A 26,633-nucleotide genomic window follows, 5' to 3' on the forward strand; every position below is an offset into this window, starting at 1 on the left:
AGTTCAAAGTCCAAAGCTATATAAACACATTGTCCCTAATATATAAAGGATAACTTATCAAATTGTCGAGGCGTCTGTGGCCGGTGGTTAAAGTCGTTGACGGTCACCACTCGCCTCTTACTGCTGTAGGTTCGAACCGCGTAAGCTTTGAGAAAGCCATCGAGCTAGTCTACGGAACGCCTATGGTTCAGGCGCCTGTTTTTGCATGAAATAATGCACAGAGGGTCTTTCCCCACTAGTAAAGCTGGAAAATCACATGACCTATACTGACGTAAAACCCCAACGCAGACTTCCCCTTTAGTTTTTATGGTGTGAAGAACATATTTTCTCTATCATTTAAACAAAGAGTCAAGTTGTTGAGGTTTTGGATACAACTTTAAGAGATGGTTCTTAGATGGAACTTTTGCGTGATGTTTTGAACCAGTATGTCTACATTCTACGATTAAATTAAGTAAAGTGGCACTCCCCACAACTTTTCTTAACCTTGAAAGTCGTCATATGACCATTACCACAAACAAAATAATCAACAAAGAAAGAAAGAATGACTATGTGTATTCAGAAACGACATAAAGACGTTTTAATGAATGGAAAATTAACTATTAATCTTTTACAAACATACATACATACATCTTGTTAACTACTTAATGACATGTATCATTATGACATTCATTTGTTTGCTTATATAAATGTCATATAGTCATTTGTGCATTATCATAAACATCTAGTGAGTTATTCATGCATGTATACTTAAACTTGAACAATCAAAATCAAGTATTGAAATGCTTCAACTCGGATCGATAATCAAACAGATTCGACCACTTGTGTCTTTTATTTATTTTTATTTTATAATTTTTCACTCATAAACATATAAATTCTGGGTTTTCCATTTTACCAAAGTAATCTAAAACATTATTGTTAAACGTAATAAAAGTATGACTCAAGTTCGTTAATAGCTTCTCATGTTTATAAATATCATTGATATATGAAGGCTGTTGAAGTTTTGACAAATGAACATTTATCTAACGGGTGTGGAGGGTATTGGGACGTCACCATTTAACAAAAAACATCTTTACAACAATAATGCTTCAAAGCTTAACAGTTTAAACTTCCCTACACACCTTAAAATGAACAACATATGTGAGTCAGTCCATACACAGAAAATACAGAAATGAAAACAATCTTGGAATAAAAGAAACTATACTACTTATTTCTAACATACTTTCCTATACACTCAACCCTTTACCTCCTGAAACTGGAAACAATTAGCCTTTGTCATCATTATAAAGCACATCCGATCACACAATCGGAACATCTCGACCCGAAATATGACGGAAAGGGCCGGGAAGATACGATTGATCTTTTGTACAATGTAGTTCAATTTTGATACAATTTTCAAAAGTATTGTTCAACATTGATAACATGGCAGATCTTTAACACAAATCAAGGAGGTAAAAGGTTGAACTATTATCATATTATATTTTATTAAGATAACTACTTTTAATCTCAGAGTGTAGAACACATGAACTTGTTGACCTCTATAACAGTTTCTGATCAATTCATTTTAGAATAAAGAAATTCTGTTAAAGAACCGAATCATTATTCAGTCACAATTGTAGAGTCTCCGCTCAAAATATAGATTATGAAACTTCATTCATATTTGCGTTTATATCTCAAAAATCTGACGGTCAATCCACTAGACTATGTAATAATTTCAAAACACAAGTATACACTATTGCCAATCCTTTTCATAAAGATATCTGGAATTGTTCGTTTTAAAAAGGAATACAATTACTTGTTAACATGTAATTTACCACTGTTTGTCTCTACATAATCAAGTTTAATGGCTAAGAATCAAATCACCGACACAATAATCCGCATTATCGTCCGGCCGTGGTACTAAATCCTTCCGAATAGTGCGAAATCGGTACAGACCTTATGTAAGGTGCTTCCACAATTAATTTACCAGAGTCAGAAAAGAAAGCTTTTACAGAATACGGATCAACGGTGTCAGGAAGATGTATTTCCCTGTTTAGTTCCTTTGTCGACGTTCTGTTTCCAAGCTTTTCTTCTCTTTTTGCGCTAATAACCAACTTCTTATCAACCGTTTTTACTGAAAGTTCTTCCGGCGCAAAATCTTCAATATCTACATCGACCTTGAACTTCCGGTCTGATTCTTGGATGTTGCTGAAGGAGCTCCCCTGTGGAGGAGGAGGTGGCGGCGGCGAGGACATTGTCTGCGGGATAACTTGTGGCGAAAATGACGTCACTGGTTGTGTCGTCTGACTTTTCGCTGGTGATCCAGACAAAAAGGTCGTGAAGGTTGACGAATGCTTCGGCTGTTGTGGTTGATGTTGGAGGTTTTGCTGATGCTGTGGCTGAACCGGTGGTGGAGTATTGCGAGCTCCACTTGCAACAGGTGGTGCAGTACTGGTTTGAATGATGTGATCCATAGGAATAGCACGTGGAGCGCCGCCATCTTTGATAGCTCCAAACTGTTGACCGGGCATTGGTGCTTCAACTGTAAGAATCCCGTCAGTCGAGATAGAACATTGAAGTGCCATTGCATCAATATCACGTGGTAAATCTACCTCCCTGCTATACTCACGACTTACACTTTTATTTCCAGACTTTTCCTCGTGCTTTGCGTGAACAATTAACTTATTTGTATCTATCTTAACATTCACCTCATCCGGCTTATAAGTAGCAACATTAAATCTTACACGAAATACTGACTGGCCATGTTCGTCTTGTTCAACTACACCTCTTGCTTCATCCTTTAAACTATCTCCCATTTTGAACTTATCACTAATCGATTCCAAGCGGCCATTGTCTTCTGGTTTAAGAGTAAAAAAGTCTTTGCGCATGCGCTCTATCTCATCCTCCCATTCTCGTCTGCGTCTTTCCAAGTCCCGCTCCATATCTCCCCAAACTCGGCTCTGGCGTTCTGCAAAACTGAGATCGTCTTTAAAGATTGGAATTCTCTGCGCCATCACGGCGAATCACACAAACTGAAAGTACAAAATCAATGAGAATTTATTTTCAAAACTTGATTAAACTTGAGTTTATCAAATCTGACATGTAAGTGGAAATGAAATACATATAATCGATGTAGATATCTTTTTTTTTCTAAATGCTTCAAGGATAAGCTTCATGTTTCCATATTAAATTGTAAATAGAATTACGGCATTGATTAAAACATATACAAATGAACATCAGTATTCACCAGCTACGCACTTTATGAATGAATATAGATTCATACAAAGTACAACTTGTTTCTACTTGCATTTATATATTTATATACGCATGCACGACTCGCGTTTATAATTTATTCGTCTGCTTTCAAAGTTGACATTTTGACCATTTACGGTAGATTAACCCAAAGGCAAATATACGGTTCAAGGGTGTCAAAAGAAGCAAAAAGAGACGCTGATTGATGCAGTTTGATGACTTACTTACATCAGGTAAACCGCAATTTAACGTAACAAGTTCACGTAATAAAATACAGGTGTAGCTTATTTATGTTCAATTACATTACCATTTTAGGCAATTCAAAATAAACGTTTACTACTTTTATGGTAAATGAATTAAATTTCTTATTAGCATGAATACAATGTTTTGATGAAAAATGTAAGTTATGTGGGTTTAATGTGTCGTAAGACGTAAACATGAACGCATTTTTCATCCCGCATTGACATATCTGAAGTTAAGAACAGTTTTAATATTTTAGAAAAAAACAAAAACAACAACAACAAAAACAAAAACAAACAACCATTATGACGTATCAGTAGTCTTGTTGTTTAACTAATACACCATATTAACAACCTGGAACAGAGATTGTTCAAAAGCTTAACCTTGACTTGTCAGCACTGAATACAATATACAATATACAATTCCTGCCTTCCAATTTTCTCTGAATCTACTCTAGACAACCCCCCCCCCCACACACACACACAGCACACGCAAATCCGCTATATCGCGCATGTATCTCGTGCATTCTTCCTGTGTCGGATGTTATCTCACATGCTATTATAGACCATATCTCTCAGTATATCATGATGAAATGTCAAATATACATGATTTTATTTTGTTATGATGATGCAAGTGCCGTGCATGTCTGTAAACACAGATAATATCACGGTCTTGTTCTGTAAAATACAGTAATTAAGACTGGTGTATTTCACCTGAATATTCTATAAATAGATTCCTGTGCTATATAAATAGATAGAGCGGATGTTATATCATAAAAGATCACTGATGATGATAATGATAATGATGATGATGATAATGATGATGATGATGATGATGATGATAATGATGATGATAATGATGATGATGATAATGATGATGATGATGATGATGATGATAATTATGATGATGATGATGATAATGATGATGATGATGATAATGATGATGATGATGATGATGATAATGATAATGATGATGATGGGGACAATGATAACATTTTCATTTACATCTGTAAAAGTATTTCGATGTTACAATAATTTTTTTGGGTCATAAGAATTAATCATCATGCCTTTTTAAAACGGTTTTGCTTCCATTACAGCTTGGTGTTTGTTATGATAATGATTTTTTTCTCTTGAAAATTCAAGGTATGTGTTATATTATATTTACACCATTACAGTACAGTCTGATGTCAATTATTTTTAAAAAGTCACGAAAACACACGTTATCTAACGATGCTTACAGTTCAATAATGATTATTGAAGCCAATTTTGCTAAGTCTTTTGATGAATCAATTCGGGGATAACAACGAGGGTTTCGAATATTTGATGATGCTCTTATCACTGCTGCTGAAAATGATCGTCCAGTAGAAAATAATAATAGTAAGATCTAATTGGAACAAAAATATAATAGCTGATGATGGAAATGATGAAGATTATGTAAGTGGTAATGATGGCGACGAAGAAGATGTTGAACACGACAGAGTCATTGTTTTGTCTTGATGATGATGATGATGATGATGATGATGATGATGATAATTATAATGATGAAATTGTGTTATTCATGATGTTATCTGTTTTCAACATAAATATATTCGATGACGATGAAGAAGATGATGGTAATGATGATGATGATAATGATGATGATGATAATGATACCAATGTGTTATTAATGTTGTTAAGAGTAATGCTATTTAATGACGATCAAAATTATAATAATGTCAATAGGATTGTGTTGTTGATGTTTAATGTAAATACTAATAATAACGATAATAACGATGATGATAACGATAGCGCTGTTGTAACAGTTAATAACAAAGAGTGTTGAATATGCTTATTTCACAATTTATATTCCCGTCTCAATTTCAAATGATTGCAAACGAATCCGCATGTTTAGGAGAAATCAATGATGAATTCTGATAAATATGTAAATATCCCACCATAACCACAACATCTCTGTATCAATTAATAGACGCTAGAATGGACAGACATGTTCTACATGATCCCTATCTTTAGATGTTATTCTAAAACAAACATTATCAAGATGGTAAAAAAGCCGGCACGTGTGCAAGGATAGTCTGCACGGGTAACTTGATACCCCAGAAGAATTCTTTTATGGTTTTTTATTGATTTTGGTCTGTATAATTGAACAGCTAACAAAAACCTGAGGAATTATGATTGTGTAAAAACAAATCAAAACAAAAAAAAAACTCCAACAAAACCACAACGAAAATGAGCTATAATGTTATGCTAAAAGTATTAATATGTGCTTCATAACGTTAGACGTACGTCTAAAAAAAATCAAAATTAATAAATGGTGATGGAAAACCTCCATGTACGGTCTAGGTCACACCACCGCTTGTACACAAACTGTTATGTTAAAAAGGAACTTTTTTCCAAAAATGTGTTAAACATCAAATCAATGCTATGTGAAACAAAACTACTTTATTTAAAGACATTTATTCTTGATGTAAAAATTCACACAAATCCATTCGCATGTTCTTCAATCAAAGAGCACTCAAGTACTGATATAATTATAATTCGATGTCAAAGTGCGTATAAGTTGAGGTCAGTATCAGTCCAAGTCAGTGAGATAATTGATTATCATATTAAAGTAATTGGCAATATATACTTGAGACAAGACCAAATATAACCGCAATATACAGCAAATAAGACACATTTTCTACTTATCTACTTACACAATTAGATTGTGGTTAAGTGTATTAATATATACGATGCACTAACCATAGCTATGTAATGCTTAATTTAAGTCCTAAACTGCAGATAAGTCCGAAATAACCACATAAATAAAAAAAAATGATTGCTATAAATCAACAAGTAAATTAAAACAAAATATTTTTCCTGCAGAATCGCCCAGCGCATGCTTTAACAACAAATCTTTCAAGTCTGAGTTGTTGGTTTTTTACTTCAGCTGATCGGTTAACCTATAAATGACTACTTCTCATAAATAATACAGATAATCTTAACCATTAAACGACGTTAAATATCACTGAACATACCTTTTTCAACTAAGACCGATGACAGAATCCAGCCAAAACAATAATTAAAATCCTCTGATATCTCCAGACATAAAAATCTCTTGAAAAGCAACAAATCTACAAACACCACACAAGCATCACAAGTGCCACATGTAAGTAGTTTATTCCCCTAGATACTACAAAAAACCTTGGACTGAAACAGCAGAGTATGTGCTGTGTAGCATTAAAGAACTCCGATATATAATTCATTCACACACGCTCACTACAAAACACACACCGAGTATTTATATATATATATATCTATTTTATCTCAATGTATAAAGAAATTGGAAGCCATGTAGCTTCCATACAGCATGTTGTCTGTGTTTTATTCTAGAATGTTATATGAAATATTGATATTGTTATTATGTCTAGATGGATCGATTCCAAACAGGATTTGCTATGTAGGACAGACCAGCTGGTGCGGAGAGCTCGATTTTATAACAACTTTCATTAGATATTAAGCCGATGAAAAAATCAGAAAAGGAAAGAAGTCCCTCATTTATGTAAATATTTTGTTATGCACATGTTGCTCATAAATACTTATTAATTGGCCAGAGGTATGCATATCATCACCATAATAGTTATAAAATTATTATCTTATTATTTCTATGATTGTATTCACCGTTTATTCTTTTATTCTAACCAGTTTCCGAATAAATATTTTAACCCTCACAATTCACAGAAACATGCGTTTTGTAAATATTCGAGATGTGTCAATGTAATATAAATGTTCTATTTCATTGAACTACAAGCAACTCACGTGACCTAGATTTTATATCCTTGAAATATTTGAAGCTTCAGTAACAGATTTAAGTACCGAGAGATCACTTAACAAGATTCCTTCAATATGACAAAGTACAATTTCCCAAGAAACACAGAGAATACCCACAACATCAGATAGTTGCCTACTTTATTATTTGAAAAGAAAAGCTTTTAGTTTTGTATTATTTAGTAGATCTAAAACCATTTTATAAAAATGAAATAATCCAAAATGACTCTACCTCTTATCTTAAATCAAAACTATTTAAAATGTTATTTTTAATTTTACATTTTCTATAAAACACTAAGAATATAAATGTTGGCAGACACTGTCTAGTCTCGTTTTAAAACAGTTTCGTGTAAATATTTTTTCTTCTGATAATGGATGGTTGAGTCTTAACTAATCATGTGTTGAATGATCAAAGTTAACTTTCTTCGATTACAAAAACAACACAGTAATCTGTAAATATAAGTTTTGCTTAACTGACTTAAACGTTAAAACAGCAAAACAAAGTACATGTACACTGGGATATACGATAACGGGATATGCCACTTGCGTTTTCTTATCAGTGCCAATGTTGGTGTCCAATTGGAATCGATCGATCGATAAGCGCCGTGTTTAAACGCCGTGAATCAAAGTAACTTTCTCGATTATAAATCACAAGTATATTAAATTTAATGCTTACTGACTGCTAGTTAACACAACAAGTATGTACATAAACATTGAAACGAATTACAAAAATGCAAAACATGAAAATTATTTTCGCTGAATAAAGTCAATATGTTTAAATGCTATCTTGAGAAAAACTTACCAATATAACCCCTTAAAATGCAACAGTTTTGATATCATATCAATACATAATAACTTGTGATATACATATTTCCATTTTTCTTCTCTCTCCACGTTATTCTGTGTAATGTTCTATACTAGTCCTATTATATGAATATATTTATGTTGCTCTTGCTTTTTTGACTAAGTAACTTAGTCAAATATTCTCTGAAAACAAAAGTTATTTACCATGCTGAAAATATTCCCATTTATTCTGAACGAACAGTTATAAAGTTAACTTTATGATACACCCCTAAACATTCCTTTGATCTATTTGGATTGAAAATAAAATAGATGTCAATAAAGAATTCCCATGCATTTGCATAAAATTTGTGAGTTAATTTATCCTTAACGGTGGTTTAAGTACGAAGTAACCCGATCATATTGATTTTCATCGACTGTGAACTTATAAAGCACGTTCAATATTTACAAAAAAGACACGGAGATTTTGGATGTTAAAACGAACTTTATTTAGCACTGCCCAATTGGTTTCAAATATGTTATCGAACAAAAATATTGCAGCGTTGGTGTAGAGGATGAAAATGGGGGTTATAAACGTGTCGTATTCTAACCAATTTTGTAAAATAATTTCATGGAATATAAGATAAAAATACAACTTATGTTTCAAACCGTTAACAATAGGTGAATTAGTTTTGAAATGTGAATGAAGTACTTGATATATTGCATCCTAAAATGTATCAATACTAACACTTATGGTGTCACCCCGGTACGGAATTAGACCCAGCCCGTTGTAGTCTAGAAAGTAGTTCTTTTAAATTTTGAAATGGCCTATTTCAAGTCATCTTAATTGATACTGGTTATATTTTAAGTATATCTTTAGTAATTGTGTAAATAAAGTTTCATTTCTGAGTACTTTAAAGGTTGTTTTTGATGTATTTTTGCAGGATTTCATTTCTGGGTTGAAGGTTTCAGGAGGCACTATGCACAAGAATACATACCAGTTACTATTTGGAATATTCTATAGTGATTACAGAAATTAAAAGCTGCAGAAAAACTACAAGGGCTAATGTATTATTTTTTGTGCTAAATTTACTTGGACTGCATTGGTGTTTTAAGAAATGGTCATGAAGTTTCGGTACCGGATTTGCTTTGTCCAGAATTTAGCCTTAAATGTGATGGATTTACTATAGGATATATGGGTCGAAAATTCAGTGGGCCGTCTCCTTATGAGTACTAACTTGGACATCCAGCAAAAGTACTTCTTCGTTATTTTGAATATATTAGGCTATTAACTTAACATGTCACTGACTCATTTTTCTTACTGGTCACTTTTTCACAGTCATACATTTTATCGTGAAAATATGGTGTTGCCCACGTGACAGCGAACGCTGAACATAATCATACATTAAAGAACTTAGATTGTAAAATATGAAATGTCTATTTGTATATATGTAAACGAAAAATGTCTAGCTAACAAGTATTTTCTATGATCTGAATAAATACTAATACTTATAAATATACTTTTCTTAAAAGCACAATTATGCATTCAATTTTAAGTGAAATTGGTAAATTTATTTAGTAACATATTTATTAGCATATCATACGATAAAACGTATGTTGTGATTAGAGTATACTGCATGGTGTATACACACGCACATAGTTGTTCATTTGGTATTTTCTTGATTCTACTACGTGTATGTACATTTTTATTTGATCCTGAGTTACAAATCCGAACTATATAATTCTAACAGTGCGGGCATCCCACCCCTCAATTCTTATACATTTAGTATGTACAAGAGATCCCCATTATGTGTTCCCTATCAAAACCGCGGTGAAAACAAATACACATGGAATCATACTAAATGTACTTTCAAAAGCATGAAAGTGAATTACATATGCTTTATTCGCTAAATACATGTATAATTCAGCAGGTGTGTAAGATCGATCAAATGAATCGATAACGGTTATTTTGAAATATACCTTTAATTTTCGCAAGTGTTCTTCACCACATCCTGGTTACATTGGAAAAAAATAAATGCATATAATTTTCCGCTCAATTAGATACAATTAACCTAAGGTTGGCCACATCTTTACAACTAAACTAAAAGTTTATTTACACTTTATAAAATCGCGTTTAAAATAACTATATGAACATTTTGGTATTCTTCACGTACAGGCCTGCGACCAATGCAGACGAAGACCAGCCAGCCATTCGTGCCGTCTGAGCGATTCATTCATTACATATTTAATAGCATCTTCTCGGCCCTTTCCGTCAAACTTCGGATAAGTATACTTTTTTTTTAAAATTCTTTCGCTGAAAATGATAAATGGTTGTGTCCAGATTGAAATATGGACAAGTCTATTTGATATATTTAGCATGGTAAAAGTAATTATAACACTAATTTAGTTGGTCAATAATTTAATTGTACTATACTGGGACCCCTAACAATTGCACAGTTTCTTGTTAAATAATGCTCACATTGCCGGAAACGAGATGAAAGTGATAGAATGCTTATCAGTTGTCAAATTAAATCACTAATAATGTGTGCATTTATATATATTTTAAGAGTCTCAGTTTCGTTTCGAAATAGTTCATAATTTGAGGAAGAATAAAGATATATGTTAGCTGTTTTTGCATGTAATAAATATCGATGTATTGAATTATAATTGTATGGGTGGAAACTATCTTTATCTATATTTATATCTTCGCGAAAATATGTTTTTGTTAAGTCAAATTCATCAGATAAAAACTTAATTTGAACAATTATCTGCTCCACTGCTTTAATTAAAGATCTTTTCGAGAAAATAAATTATATTCAACTTTGGGCCACAATTTTATATTGAGTCTAAATTGCTTTTAATAATGTTATCGTTATCTATCAAATTAAAAAGAAATAAAAACCCATTAATGTACTGTTACTTTTTATCTTTCGAAATAACGAAATAACTAACATTAGAGTCTACCAATATCTTTCACGTCATCGATGTAAATACATTTTCATACAGTCGTATATTCAATTTAAACTTCGAGATAACTCATACAAGAAACCTTGCGGCAAGTTAAGAAAAGACAGAAAACTAGATTAAGTTTAACTTAAGATTACACCCACCTTCGTTAGTTTGATTGTACTTTACTTTGATATTGTCTAGTAAATGATTTATTAATGTGTTTCATAAAATTGATGACAGAGGATATTAACCCATTTTTATAGCAGTTTAACAAATTTACAACAAGTTTCAAATTTATCGGTAAAATCAGTTAAAACAATTGCCTTTCGGCCATTTACTAATTATACATGTAAATAATGGCTAAGACAAGGCGAACAATACAATACATGTAATGAAAAAAATGTAATACAATGGCTTATAATTAATATATTTTATGAAACAGCTATACTATCAGGAGCATTTTTACGTGTTTAACACTTTTTAATAAATGAACTATTTTTTTTTTCTTATTTGATGAAGACATTAGGGCAATAAACATATTTATTATGGTCAATGAAATATGCCCTATATATTAATTACGTATTTCAGAATATTAATAACAACAAAACAAAACAAGTGATATTCAGTTTCAATGGCATTTTGGTTGCATATTTAACATAATTTGTTTTCTCTATTTATTCTATTGTATCTACCCAGCACAATATCTTAGTTATGTGAACATAGTCTTAATCGAGTGAACGTGTTCCTTAATTCATCATTTGATATTGCATCCAAATATAATTCATAACAAAATTGTGGTTTTGAAGTTTTTGAGACACAAACATGCAAAATTCATCACGATTAATTATGTCAGAGCGAATAAATATAAAACTCCTCAATTATTGATAAACGATATAACAAATTATACACGTCAATGTATATACATGTAACAATAGTTACAGATTTTTACAAAGCGATGTTTATTTGAGGCTGATGCTGAGAGATTAGTACTATTCCTATTGGAAAGGTCAAACTTTCAAAGAATTTCTAGATTTACACGCGGAAAAAAGACAGGGGAAGCCCGTGTGAGCTAAATATCACAGAAAACCATTCACTTCAAAAGAAACCATTCCTTACCTTCCTTAAGCTAGCTAGTTTCCGGACAAGTAAAAATCCAAGGTCCCTTTCAAGATTCTAACAATAACAGTAAGGAACAAGCAAGTTCAGTGCACTTGTCCACGGAAGTCCTGACATCAAAAATGGATCTCTTTATTGTACTGAATACCAATCAAACATATTTTTCTGTGATATAAATGTTGTTGTCTGGGTGACAGCTGTGACCTATTCGGCATGATTCATGTCTGAACCATTTACATATCAATGGAAGTAACATTTCTTATTTGTGAGATTTGATTTCGTTAATCTTGCAACATTAATGTACTATGTACTTTATTGATTTGGGTTTATGTCTGTTGCAAAGGAAAATGACACGAATCTTATAACTTTGTGGAACGCACGGTAGTTTGGTGGGGCTAGATCTTTTATTTGAGGATGTAGGGCAGTTAAGTGCGGCTAAATTTTGAAACTTGTTGGTAGGGCTGTTGGGCTGGGGTAGGTCTTATTAATAAGGGATGCGGGGCAGTTGGGTGTGGCTAGGTCTTATCACTTGGGGGATGCGGGACAGTTGGGTGGTGCTAGGTTATATTACTTAGTGATGTGGGTAGTTGGGTTGGGTAAGGTCATATAATTTGGAGATGTAAGGTATTTGGTGGAGATAAGTCTTGTACATGTAATATCGAGATTTGAATTTAGAGCTCTCTATTTCAATTTTATTCGGCTTGAACCATTTAAAATAATTGAAATCAAAATAGTTAAAGAATATTTATCCATTTAAAGTATTTATTTATCCAAATTGAATATTTGTATTGTCTTAGACGGCACATACCAATTTCAGCCTTGCGCTAAAATATCTGTTTTGATTACTAAACAAATTTCACATCCACCAAATGTATATTTTTTTCTCCAGAAAATGAGTCAATTACAGAGATAAGATCTCTTGCTGACATATAAAATGCTATCATACGTGTTATGAGTGTGTAATTAGCTGTTAATGAATTGCATACTTTCACGGAAACAAAATGTTAAACATTTTAAGCATATTTTATAAATGTTAAAGCATTTTGAACAAAATAAAGTATGTACCATGACACATAGCGCAGTGTTGCAGCTCGTAATGTCATTTATCATCGCGTGCAGAGAGCGCGTGCATTTCGAGATTAATTCAGCAATTTTTACTTAAGAATTGCATTGCTGATATACGTTTTTATAAATACGCAACAAAATGATTAATGTTTTTAGTATTATACATCATAAACAATCTTAATCCGTGTACATAAATACGATATTTGACACCGTATAAATAACCAATGGAATTTCAGCGTTTGAACCATATGATGTTCCATGAAAAGCATTATATGATCCCATCTTGTTAAACAGTTAAATATAGCCTCGTTTCCTTTCAAGAGTCCAAAAATCCATATCAAAGGCATATCTTACCCCATATAGCCTCGTTTTCATATACAGAGTTCAAAATATATATCAAATGCATATCGTAGCCCATATAGCCTCGTTTTCATGCTCAGCATCAAATGCATATTGTACTCCATCGAGCCTCAATTTCATTCTTAGGTTAATAAATTGTATCAATTCCTTATTATAGATCTACTTGGAGAAACAAAGTTCTGTAAAAATGTGAAAAAAAAAGAAATAAATTGGTCATTATATACATTGTTTAGAACAATACTTATTCCTTTGGACTCGAAAACAGCTTTAAAACCTATACCATACTCGGCTAGCGCCTTTGTCAGCTGTGGATTCATCCAATAGAATCAGTATTGTACTCAACAATGTACAATAACCTCATAACATAATATAATTTAATGATAATTAATAGATAAAAGTACAAACCTGAGTTCATAATGATAATCTAATCCTAATTTTAAGTGTAATTTATAAAGTTCGCAAGTGTCCCATAAATTAAATATATCACAAATCTTGTAAAGCACCTATATACCAACTCTGATGTAATGCACCGACTGTGTTTGTTATATATGTATAAGACGATCCGTTATGAATGAAATAATTATAACATTGTATGCTAAACAAACATTTTCCATTTACGCATTATTGAATGCAGATAATTTCAGGTAGGTTAAAACAACAGTGCATTTGTTTTATTGTTGAATTGATAGTTTATATACACTTTGAATGACTCACACTATTCACAATAAAGATGTATTAAATTTCAAACAGAGGTATTAAATAGCTGACCCGCTTTGACCTCAGACTTTCTCTAGGTTATACACTATGATTTCGAAAGGTTACAAAATAGCTTATTAATGAACTGAATGGGGCATATCTAAATTAGCCCCATACTTAACTACAGAATGAACTAAGTTGCATTGTGGTAAATGATTTAATGCTGTTTCAAAAGGAAATAACATGTACTTTTGTGTATTGAAACGTTAAACTGTATTGTACTTAAACTATAGATTCATTTTCAATCTTCTAAAGGGCTCGCCAGGTGGTGCCCCACCCCATTGCATATCTTTGTCTATTTCGTCTATGGCCACATTTTAAAGATCGTATAGGCAGTGTCCCGCAGATACACTATTATATCCTTCTAGTTTTGTCACTGACAAATCATTTGTCATAAAAGTGTGTTATTGTTGAATAATTCGGTATGGTTAAGTAAACAGTCAATTTGAGGACAAATTTGCAAACACAAGTTTTTACAAACTTGCATAATTATATGTATGACGTTTAATGTTGTAAATGGTATTTAATCGATGAAGTGAACATTTGAGCATTATGAATCATTTTATAATTCTTTACATTTGAATTAGATAAATGAACACATAATCAGATACTTTATATCTACATCCATGAATAGTTCATTAAAATGTCATACGTTTTGCGATATCCTCGTATATCATTATTTCTTGTTTTGAATATTTAGACTACACGTCAGGTTGTATGGTTAAAGTAATACATAGATCAAGTCAAGTGTTTATTTTTACTATCAAAATACCAAAAAACACCAGTTTCACTATCTCCCCGTATCTCCAGGTATAATCTTCTTAAAATTTGGCTTATCAGTTCCAGGCTTTCGTATCCATAGCAATTCTCTATAATTCTCTATAATTATTGTAAATATTTATCTTTATTTATACAGTTACGTTACGGAGTTCTGTTATTATTATTACTGTATTGCCAGTAAATTGAATAAGAATATTTTTTAGTTATTATCTTTATTTGACATTAAAATAAAATAAAAAAAAAACAATACCGGACGTTTTATTTAACTTTAAAGCTTTTTTATTACAGTTCATAAAGAAGCAATTTTGGCTATATGGATAACACAAACTATAGATATCAACATTGAAGGACGTTTTAAATATCTGACCCGAAATATTTGACACGGAAGAATCTAAATGCATCACAAAGAAACCATCAATGTCTTGGTGATTCGTTTAAATATAACAATGATAAAAGAAACTGTTACAGTAGAAAAATATAATTGGTAGCATAAATTTTCGAGGATCATCAGGTGAAGGTTCATACAATAGAAAGTCTTCACTTTCACTAGTTTTGCATCATCTTTCACAACTATAAATTGGTGTTTTGTGATTTATATGATAACTGAGAGGAAGCGAGAAACAAATCACATTTTCATTTAACAGCTGTTTTATATTGTCTTAAATTCCATCGATAAATATTGATTAATTGATTTTTAAGTGAAATGCCCGAAGATATATGTATCTTCATGAATACATCTTTCTAAAGTCGAATATATCACAAACTAACTAAAAACCCCATCCCAAAGACCATTATATCTTTACAACAAATCAATTAACTTACACATGAAAAATTGAGTAACTTTATCTTAAAGACCGTCTTAATTGACATTTACCGTCTTTTCCCCACAAACTACTTATTTTTTCTGTTATACTTAGGTACACAAATTATGGAAAAACAAGCATTAAGACAATTTGAACATCGTAAATTTCATTCTTATCCCCTATAGCCCCTATATCTTCGTAAAAATATAGTAAATAAAAATGTATAATAAAACAAGACTACGTTAACACTTATTGCCATTATCTGTCACATTATTGTTGGTGAGTGATACATTTCTTGATATATTCACCTCTTTATAGACGTTTAGCTAATTTAAAGCAATTAAGTGTTGACAATTTTAAACTTAAACATTAGATATACTACATTCTCTTAACTTTAAGAATAAGTATGTTTTTAAAAGTAAGCATTTTCAATATCAAACTGGTCAAAAGCGACATAGCCGTTTAGGCAAAGTCAGTTAGTTACGGTCCATTTTGAATACCAAAATCCCAAATGGACAAACACTAAGGCTCACACCATTGAATATTTGTCTATTTAAAGCCCATCCATGGTGAATGGAACTTTACATATATTATCTCGGCATAAATCTGGGAAGAAAAATAAACGCATGCATAGAACATGTAAATTGGCATGGTATATTTTATATATAATAACCACATTTTATGTGTATGGGGACTTTCTCCAAGATGTGTATTAGAAAACTTGCAGCTTACCTTGAGAGAAAATAAGGCTGTCGCTAAATAAATTGTTAATATACAATATCCATATGTATCAAAAAGATAATCAGTTAATAAATTGTTAATATACAATATCCATATATATCAAATCACAACTGATTTACAATCACGATTACAAGAAGCAAGTTTCTGTAATTTATAATACAAAATGTACTGTATAAAAAATCGCGTAGTGTCGTTTACTACTGTGCTTTGTGGATACAACATTTTTCAATGAAACAGGGGGTGTTACCTGGGTGACATACAGAACATACAAGGAATGATTCATTGACCAACCATTTACAAAAAAACAATGGCAGTGACATTTCTTATTTGTGAAAATGTCTTAATCAACGTGATATTATTATCACCGAATAAATATTTGTTGTTGGAATAATGAATAATGTTTACTTGTATTATTGAGTGAGTAACAGCATATTTATAAGCTTATTTTATGCAATGGACAAGTTATTTAGGTGATGTAATATCAAAATTGAAATACACATGCATGTGCAGAATCGGTCTTATTACACCGTTTGCATGGGTCAGTCATTTTACACTTCAGATCGAGGAATTTAAATTATGGGTGTCACATTTTAGAAGTCTTGCCGGTGCTTGGGGGCTTCAAGGATGTTGCATCCTTTTCATTATCCCTCAATACAGACACAATCAAACCAATTTTCATTTAATTTTGTTGTGATTCAAAGGGATCACATTTTGTCCAAAAAGAAATAAACATAGTTTGTACATTTTCTCAGAAGTTACAACAGAAGAAAGGTGCACAATGACACACTACAGTGTTGCTGAAAAAATTTAATCTCTAATCGTTTGCATAAAGCGTATACATATCAGTGGCATGCATGGTTCGATAAATATGCACCAAATTCTTTCTGTAAATTTATTGACTCGTTTATTTAAAACGTATTAAGGCATACTACATGTACAAATGACGCATGAATGTTGTCAAATCTTAGTTAAATTTAACAATCACAACGATAATTCGAGGCAAGTACAATGTATTACAGTTATTATTAGGTACATATAACTCATCTTAATCAAAACAAGTTTTTTTTCCGAATGATTTTGAAGAATATTTGTAGACATGGAGAAGAATGTGAACAAGAATGTGAACACCTATATAAATGCAAATCTAATATTTTCATTTTTTGCTTAATTAATTAAATACAGATAAATACAGATAAGCGTACAAAAGTGCACACTGTTTTATAGCTGAATAAATAGTTTATATCCACTTTCCATGGCAAGTGTTGCATTGAGATTTTACATCTGACCGGCCATTACCCTATTTTTGAATCGATACATTTTCATTATTTAAGAGATTAACGAAATATAATGCGGAATGACTAAATGGATAGAACAGTTGGTAGTTTAGGATACATTTTACCAGTACAATAACTGAGCTACATTAAATTTCCCATATACTTTATGCGTTAACTATTTTTCCTGTCTTTGTCAGTCTACAAGATTTTACAGACGGTGTCGTACTGCGTACACCTGTCTACCCGTTTTGTCACTGTCAATTGTCGCACATTTGTATAATTGTTAAACGTATCTGTATATTTCATAAGCATTTTTAGTTTGTGGACACAATTAAATAGGGTTTCTTATTCGGAATTTTTTTTTTTTAATTTCTGGAATATCTCCATAGACATTGAAGTCATATTACTACATTATATAGATGTTTTATACACCTTTGATTTCGTTGCTTTAAATTAATAGAATATGGCTATTTTATCTTATTATATTTCAATATACCCGGTATATATTTCATACATTTTTGCATTCCGTATAGGGATAAAGGAAATCATTTATTATGCCATCATACGATTTGTGGTTTAATTTCATGTAATGATATCTTGTTTGAATAGTCAGTCTTTAGGAGTTATATTGTACATAAATTAAAGTGTTTTTACCGCCCCAGTTATCTTACAAGCTAGAACATCGGTTTCCTATCTCTCCGTATCTCCAGATATAATCTTCTGGAAATGTGGCTTATCAGTTCCTGGCTTCCGTATCCATAGCAATTCACTATAATTATAGGTAATATTGATCTTTGTAAATAGCTAAGTTACGGTGTTCTATTTATGTTATAAGAGAAAGATATTGCCCGTGAAATGAGTAATCTGGTATTTATTAATGCAATAATGCAATGGCGTAATCGGACTTTCCACGAATAGTTTTATATCTGCCCAAAATATCTTTAGTAAAATAAAATAGAAATACAAAATTAAATTTATATTAGATATACAAATTAATGCTTAAAAGTATAGTGACTTGGAATTTGTCAAGACAAAACTAAATATATTGGTTTTCTTCTCTTTATCTATTTAAAGTTATAAAAATACAAATAAAAATTATATTGGTAGACAAGAATGCAAGAAATACAAATGATTTGAGCTCTGTTTCATACTGTATGTTTCTGGAGGCGATTTTCATTGGGCAATGGCCATGTTCATATGTCTTATATATGCTGCTGCTCCAAATATATGAATTAAGTTTCATTTCAATCAAAGCAAGCAATTTTGCAATATAAATATATTCATTTATGAAAGTCTCTTTCTTACATGTACAAATATATTACACAAAATTGCAGTATTACGAACTTGCTATAAAGACTTTATAACGTCACTGTGAAAGAAGTCAAACAATTGCAATATACCTCCAGCCTAGCAGCTCGTCTCATACATACTTATAACCCTTTATACAAGACCATACTACTTGTCAAGAAAAACAAATGTGTAACCAATATCGTATGTTCAGCAACAAAACTTGGAATCCTTGCTCTACTGATAATAAAGTAGCAGAAATGTTCAGATGATTTCTAAGATACTGTCAATCATTTTTACGTTCACAAAACAAATAAACAGCAACTATTTCCACATGACTTCTGTAACATAGTAAATATTGCCAGGAAAATAAATGCCATTCCAACAGTATGCACTCATTCTAGCGGGTGAAAGTCAGCGGGATCTAATTTTAGATATTTACGTAGGTGAGATAACATATTCATGGTGCTGGCATTTCAAGAATCCATAAAAAATAACTTATCTTTTTGAAAATATGATTATTTGAAACTTCTGCAGGAAAAGATTAAAGATGATAAACAATGATGACGTATAAATGAACATATGTGCAAGAGAAATGTAAATTCTATTAAGTATTTGAACTTTTTTTTTGAATTTGCCTTTTTTTCGTTATATGAGGCTAATTTAAGATAGAAAGGTGATATGTAATAAAGTTTTATATGATAAACGAAAATATTGCCTTTAAAGAATTTCAACTTTTTCTTCAAATTACATAAAAAAATTCTTACAATATTATACATGTACTTCGTCAGCACTCAGCCACCTGCTTTAACCAAATATTAGTTACTGAGCATTGTTCCTTACATAGCATATAAAATACTTATATGTTTTGATGCAGTATTTTGTTGTTTATGATTTATGTAGTTGTGTTAATTGTCATGTTAATGTAGTGAAGAACTTGACAGATAACCAGTGTCAAATGGAGCGTCGGACAAATTGTTAAACAAACATTATATCATTTGTTACGATGTAACTTGAAACGTAGTAAACTGTGGCAATAAAATTATAGGTATAAAACATAGTTGGACATTTTTTTTTGGAAAAAAAAAAGAATCCGAAGTATTTCATTATTTAAAGTTTTACATATAAAGTTTTGCTATGAGTATATAATGCATAATGCATATAAAATGGTTTCAATACAATAACCTATGTGACAATTGTGTATAGAAAATATGCAAGTAAAATGTTATTCAAGCGTTTAACTGAAATAATGACTTATTTCTTTCTTAAAGTTCGTATTTGGTATCTTAAACGATATATCAAATTGTCATAAATTATCAAATTACCTTTAAAATGTTAATTAGGATAAAATATTAAACATTGGTTTTAGTTAAAATTGTTTCGTTTCAAAGCGATGAAACCACTCTATTTATTTTCATAAAGAAACATTATAATAGGCAACATTATTGGAATCTCTATAGCATTCCATTTTCATTTGCTCATATACAATCTAATCAGTCAAAAAGAATTTCAAAATTCGACACTCACCAAGAAGGTACGCCATCCTTATCCAGAAATTTGAATGTAATGAAACTGAAAACTGTTTTACACTCCCACTGCAGCTTTTCAAATGTTGACGTACGTAGACCTTACACTCTCACCACACCTGTTCACGTGTGCAATCTTTATACTAAAATACCAGTCTACGAGAAATCTGCATGCACTAATACAAAAAAATATTCACATTCCTGTCCACTTAACAGTATGATTGTGTTCCTTTTAATTTAGATAGTTAACACCCTGTCCAATTTAAATAAGTATGTATTACTTTGATTTTCAGTTAGTTTGCAACTTTACGAGTTAAGCAAATCTATATCCTTTCGATCCGAAGTTTACATTGTTTCAAGTTTCAGATAATTAGTTTGCATCTCTACGAAATTATTTCCATCTATTTCATCTTAAGTTAATTTGCATGTTTTTAATGTAAAGTAAGTTTGCATCATTTCGATTTACAGTAAATTGGATGTTTTTGCTACAAATACTTTGTATAGCTGCTATTCGGCGTTCATTGACTTTACTTTGATATCTATTATTAGATATATCTAATAAAACATACAGGAATTGAATATTGTTTTGATGTTCATTTCATTTTGAAATATACAACATCCGTAATCATTTTTATTATTGGAGATACCAATTCGCTTAGTTCTTTTTACTGATTGTGCAGGTATATTCACATTAAAACTCTTTATCAAAAATCCATTGACTCAATAATCTTTGTTTTATACACTTTTAGTCGGATATATACGCTAATGTGGGAAAGAATGTAAAGACCTCCAAGCACGAGCTATAAGGCACGTGAAACTTTGGTTTCTAAGATCTGAATCACTTAATGCTTTGGGCGTCATATTAATTAACGTCATTATACAATCATTTGTTTTCTCTTGATATTGTCTTTGTAGTTTCAAATGAACCTCTTAATTAGAGGGCAACTGTTGATATACTCTCACAATTTGATGAATGTTGTTGTTGGATGGTGTTTAAGAGGAGCTATAAACACATATTTGATATATCATTCAATACCAAAAATAAAATGCTTCACTTTTGTATGTTATGTTAAATGAACATTTGAAATAAAATATACTATATCTTATTTGCTAAGGCAGTAAATTGCTAAAAATAATCATTTACTTTAAAAGTGTTGAATTGTTATAGAGCCATTACAAGAAGGTTGTTTTGACCTTTTGTTGAACCTCTTTATTGGCGTCCGCGCCGAAGCGCGGCGCTCTTATGGAATGAGATCAGATTTTGTGAAAGGGCGACAGCAACTTCTCGAGCCTTTTAGTCGGTCATAATAAAAGCCGAAAATTCCGATCGGTATGAGGGTGCTTGATTATTAAATAAGAATGAAATGTCGCGATATGTACAATGAATAGCGAACTGGGAATTTCGCAATGCAAACATTTACAAATGAAATAACCTTTTCCGTCAATAAATTGCGCTCTTTGGGGTTTTTTATTTATCATTTTGTAGTACACAGTCGGTTATCATGTCATGGTATGTTATTGTTGTACATGTATCCTAGAATGATCAGTTGATGACCTAAATATTCCAAAAACCTATTTATAGATATATCTTTTATCACTCCTATCGGTAAATGCCGGTCTCTCCCGGTCTATTTTGACCAGGATTTACTAGTGACCGGCGAATAGTACCACACGTTTATTGTCCGGTCTCTCCCGATTTTGGAGTAGATGTTTGATATCGTTACAATTGGAAAAAAAACAACAATAGCATGTTTCATTTTATCTATATGAGATAAAAACAATAAATATGTACACGGATTTATATGTAATATAAATCCGTGATATGTACAATAATTGAGAAAAAGGTACATTTTTTTATGGTATTAAAATGACATTATCAACTTTTTGAAACATTTTTATTTAATTATTCAATTTGTTATACGTGTTTAGTAAAGATGCCGAGGAATTATTCAAAGTTACAAATTAGATTTTATGAATTATTCAATTGATCGATAATTTAAAAAATGATAAAGAAAAATACAATGTACATGTACATGGTTTAAGAATAAACAATATTATATATTGAAAGATAAACCATAATTTACTGACTTTTTCCAGTTAAGCTTTTACTTATAATCGTCGGTCAATATGACAATTGAATTCTTAAAATTTATTTTACAATTTTAATAAAAAAGAGTAGTAAAAACTCAGTATTAAAATAGCACATAAAACACAAAAAAGAATAAAAGAAAACAATATTCATAAAATTTGTATTTTTTTAAATTAAAATTAATAGATATTACAATTATTGTATAATAAACAATTATGCTCAACATGATCAACATGGTAATATAACCAGTGTCATATTTTTACTAACTTAAAGTGTGAACAGATACCTTAAGGGGGTCTTCGCTAATAGCGATAACATGTACATAATAAGGGACAAATGTGTGGTACGTGTTGATCATGCGTTACACATATGGATTATAAATGATTGCATACATGTATATCCGTTGCTATTAATAACCACGATCATAAAGAAATAACAAGTAATATTCTAATCTCTAGCATGCCAATCAAAGTTCATAATGAACAATGTCTTTCGTCCGCTCATTCATAAGTGGTATACATTTCTGGTAGTTTATAAGAATATCTTGTCATCATATGTGTACTAGTTCATCTTCACTTGCTGCATTTCTTGCTTGGACGCCCTTTGATGCTTTGCATCAATGCTTTTCTTGTATGAGCTGCAATGATTTTCATTGTAATTAACGACTACTGCTAATACATGTCAAAAGGTCATAGAGCAAGTATGCTAATGAAAGGGTAGACGAATTTTGAAATGGTTCACACATATCTAAACAGACACAAATAGCTTGCTATTGACAGAGGAAATGACTCTGTCCAAATATAAATTAAATATCCTCAACTATTCTGCATAATGAAAACTTTCATAATGAATTTTTATTTAATGAGGACATTGTCTTTTATCATTTCAGGAAAGTTTAAAAATGCACCAAATCGTGACTTTCATTTGATTATTAAATGGTGACGACCATTTTACATATATTATACAGTATTGCAGACGCTGAAGCTGCATCAATGTAGATAGTCTATTTTGGAATAAAGATCACAACTTTTCATCTGAGCTTACCTGTAATTTAATTGTTGAAACTTATGATTGACTATTCATGGTCTTTACTATTACGTATATTTTCTACAAACCGGAAAGTTGTCCTAAAGAAACACGATAATTCTTTTACGATCATTTCCTTTTGTATTATACAATTATATTATGTATTTGGTAGAAATGCAATCAAATATACGCGGAAAGCATTGATTCTTTTCAAAACATTATATGTAAGACCGAATGATTTAGTATAAATATACTGGTAAATTGCCACAATGCTCTGCTAATTTTAAAGGTATTCATTTAATGTTTTATATGATGAGTTAACAATAACCATGACAATACACTTTTTCTCGGAAGAGAATGGCTCATCAGTATAAAAAGAGTTATAAAAGGTGCAAGATTCTACAAGAATTTGCCAAACATTACTTATTTCTTCAAAGGATGAAGTCTTTCCGTTTCCTTTGTGACATAAATTGTCAAAGTGCTTTGAAGTCACAGCACAAACGGATACTACTTCTTTTGTTCTATATCGTTAATATTCAAAGTGTACATCTCCTAAAAATTTGAACAATAACAACACAGCGCTCTTCTTTAGAAAAATCAATAAGTAATTACAATAAACGTTCTTCTCCCGCAATAATCTGATACTGTGTATAATGTTTAAGACAACAGTGATTCAGAGACAGTTTGTTTTCTTGAACTCGGGTCACAGCAAATCAAACAATCTCTATTGATTGACGAAACAATTACATTCTTAGACATATTTAGTCTAGTACGATTTTGCAATGGGTATATTTGTCTTTTAAAAATATCGTCAATATGTCCAAGATGCATCATTTTATATACTAGCGTCTTCATTTTTCTTTTTTTTCTTTTTCTTTTTTTACAAAATAACAGACACAAGAAACAAATAACTTTGCTTTTGGCACTTTAGTTGTCTTCTTTAGAAATTATTTCATTTTTTGTCACAATGCACAATGGAAAAAATTGTACGTATTTTAAGCAGCCTTCTTTTGAATTATTATCCATAGTTAACTGATCAAAGTATTTATTTGAAAAAAGAAATTCAAATGGGTGCATTAAGTATTTGCCAAGAAATGCTATAACAAACAATTCTAAAAGTAAAGACAAAAAAGATAATAACATCGGAACAAAGAAACGGAAAGATATTTGGATGTAACACCATTTTTGAACCTTGACCCTGCTTAACTTTAAGTATTTAGCCATTGCCAACCGCAAAAATTCCAGGATAGTTTGTACAGCTGTGCAATCTAACCAGGGTCTTTACTGTTGGCATTGATACGGAAATTTCCAAAAATACAAAAATGGACAAGTCGGTTATGACATTTAGAATGTTAGTTGTTTAAACACATACAAAGTACAAGAACATATATATACTAGTAGTTCGTTTTTAAAGATATCAATTATTCTCAGACAAAACAACATGAAACTTATGTTCGTTTATCTACATACTCCTGTCATCACAAAATGCTTATGCACACCAGAACTGGCGAAGTTTCAAATAAATTCAAAGAAACGATTTGATTAAAAGACAACTTTGCTAGATTAACACTGTACTGTTTTTATTGTTGCACAATCCAAAATTTAAAGATATACTACGCTCAAATTTGATATTCGAAAATATTGATAATTGATTCACAGTCTCTTTATAAGTAATAGATATACCATTGCTGCGTTGGCGATTTCTGGCTTTGCGTAAATTATACCATAATCACGTGACCTTTCTTATGCCTTAACCTCACGAGACGAAATAAACGGGTTTTGACTTCATACAAAAGTAGATATATTATGTTTAAAATTCTACAAACTATAGATTGTCAAAATATAAATGTATAGTGTTAAAAAAGGTCATTTCTTTGAAAGAAAATACCAACTTTACTTGACCCGTAATAGGGAATGCAGCTTCCCATACATAGTTTATTCATTCTTTTATTCAAGTTAGACATATTCAGTTAGAATTTCATAGATTTCAACAAATGTTTGTGATTTATTTTCACTAAAAGATGAGCATAGTATCTCTATAAGAAAGCGTATACAATATGATCTAATTATTAGATTATAGATAAAGTCCATTGATCAGAACAATCACAAACTTACAATTGAAATTTAAATGGCAAGAAGTGCTCCATTATCAGTGAAAATTTTATCATAACTTTTTAATTGGACAATAATGTGATCTATAATTGATATGCATATGCATTATATGTGTGTACTTACTCTGCAATACTTTATTATGATATGAATACACACTCCTCGTAAATATATCCGTTAGTCATTCACTATGTAACTTCTATAACTGATACCAGAGCTTGTCCTAGAATACAGTCAATCGATGACAGCAAGTTTCAATATAATGTATTCTCACACTTGAAATGGTTGCTTGAAATATCAATACACAATGCAAGACCACCACAACAAAAGAATGCTATCTCACTTAACGTCCCGCAAGAGATAACAAGTAGAGATTTTGATGCTAAAGCATCAAGTCGCCGGATAGAAATATGATTGTATTATCATAAATAAAAGAAAATATCAGTTTATTGATAAATTTAACAAAAATTTGAGTAATGTTTACATAAACACGTAATCATTTACTTGCCACAATTATTTCTTTCTTGCTGAGAGTTTTATGCAATAAATTTATGTTATGTTATAATAAAACATCATATTTGAAGCAAACTTGCTTAGCAATTTTGTCAAGAAACTGTTATCATTATTAAATAAGCAAGTATTGTTTGGCAATATTTACCCGAGACTCAATAATTTCCGGGAGCTCTTCCGTTTGCTTACAT

The 26,633-nt window shown here is 31.1% G+C and overlaps 1 protein-coding gene across 5 annotated transcripts; it reads right to left on the bottom strand.

Moving 5' to 3' along the window:
* Nucleotides 1-554: 554 nt before the first annotated feature.
* Nucleotides 555-26,174, bottom strand: LOC132737982 (uncharacterized). 5 transcript variants are annotated; one of them, XM_060725388.1, is made up of 2 exons: nt 26,059-26,174; nt 555-3,008 (listed from the first exon to the last, which is right to left on the bottom strand). In XM_060725388.1, the coding sequence occupies exon 2, from the start codon at nt 2,988-2,990 to the stop codon at nt 1,878-1,880; it is 1,113 nt and encodes a 370-aa protein (XP_060581371.1). In that variant the 5' UTR covers nt 2,991-3,008; nt 26,059-26,174; the 3' UTR covers nt 555-1,877. The 5 variants fall into 5 exon arrangements, with proteins under 5 accessions (XP_060581371.1, XP_060581367.1, XP_060581369.1 ...); XM_060725384.1 differs by lacking the exon at nt 26,059-26,174 and adding an exon at nt 20,710-20,866; XM_060725386.1 differs by lacking the exon at nt 26,059-26,174 and adding an exon at nt 16,613-16,758.
* Nucleotides 26,175-26,633: the final 459 nt, after the last annotated feature.

This window comes from Ruditapes philippinarum, unplaced genomic scaffold, assembly GCF_026571515.1.
Source record: "Ruditapes philippinarum isolate M1 unplaced genomic scaffold, ASM2657151v2 ctg276_1_1_1_1, whole genome shotgun sequence".
Lineage (NCBI taxonomy): Eukaryota > Metazoa > Mollusca > Bivalvia > Venerida > Veneridae > Ruditapes > Ruditapes philippinarum.

What these genes read in the sequence shown, in the direction of transcription:
- LOC132737982 (XM_060725388.1), bottom strand. Translation starts at nt 2,990, where the DNA reads ATGGCGCAGAGAATTCCAATCTTTAAAGACGATCTCAGTTTTGCAGAA.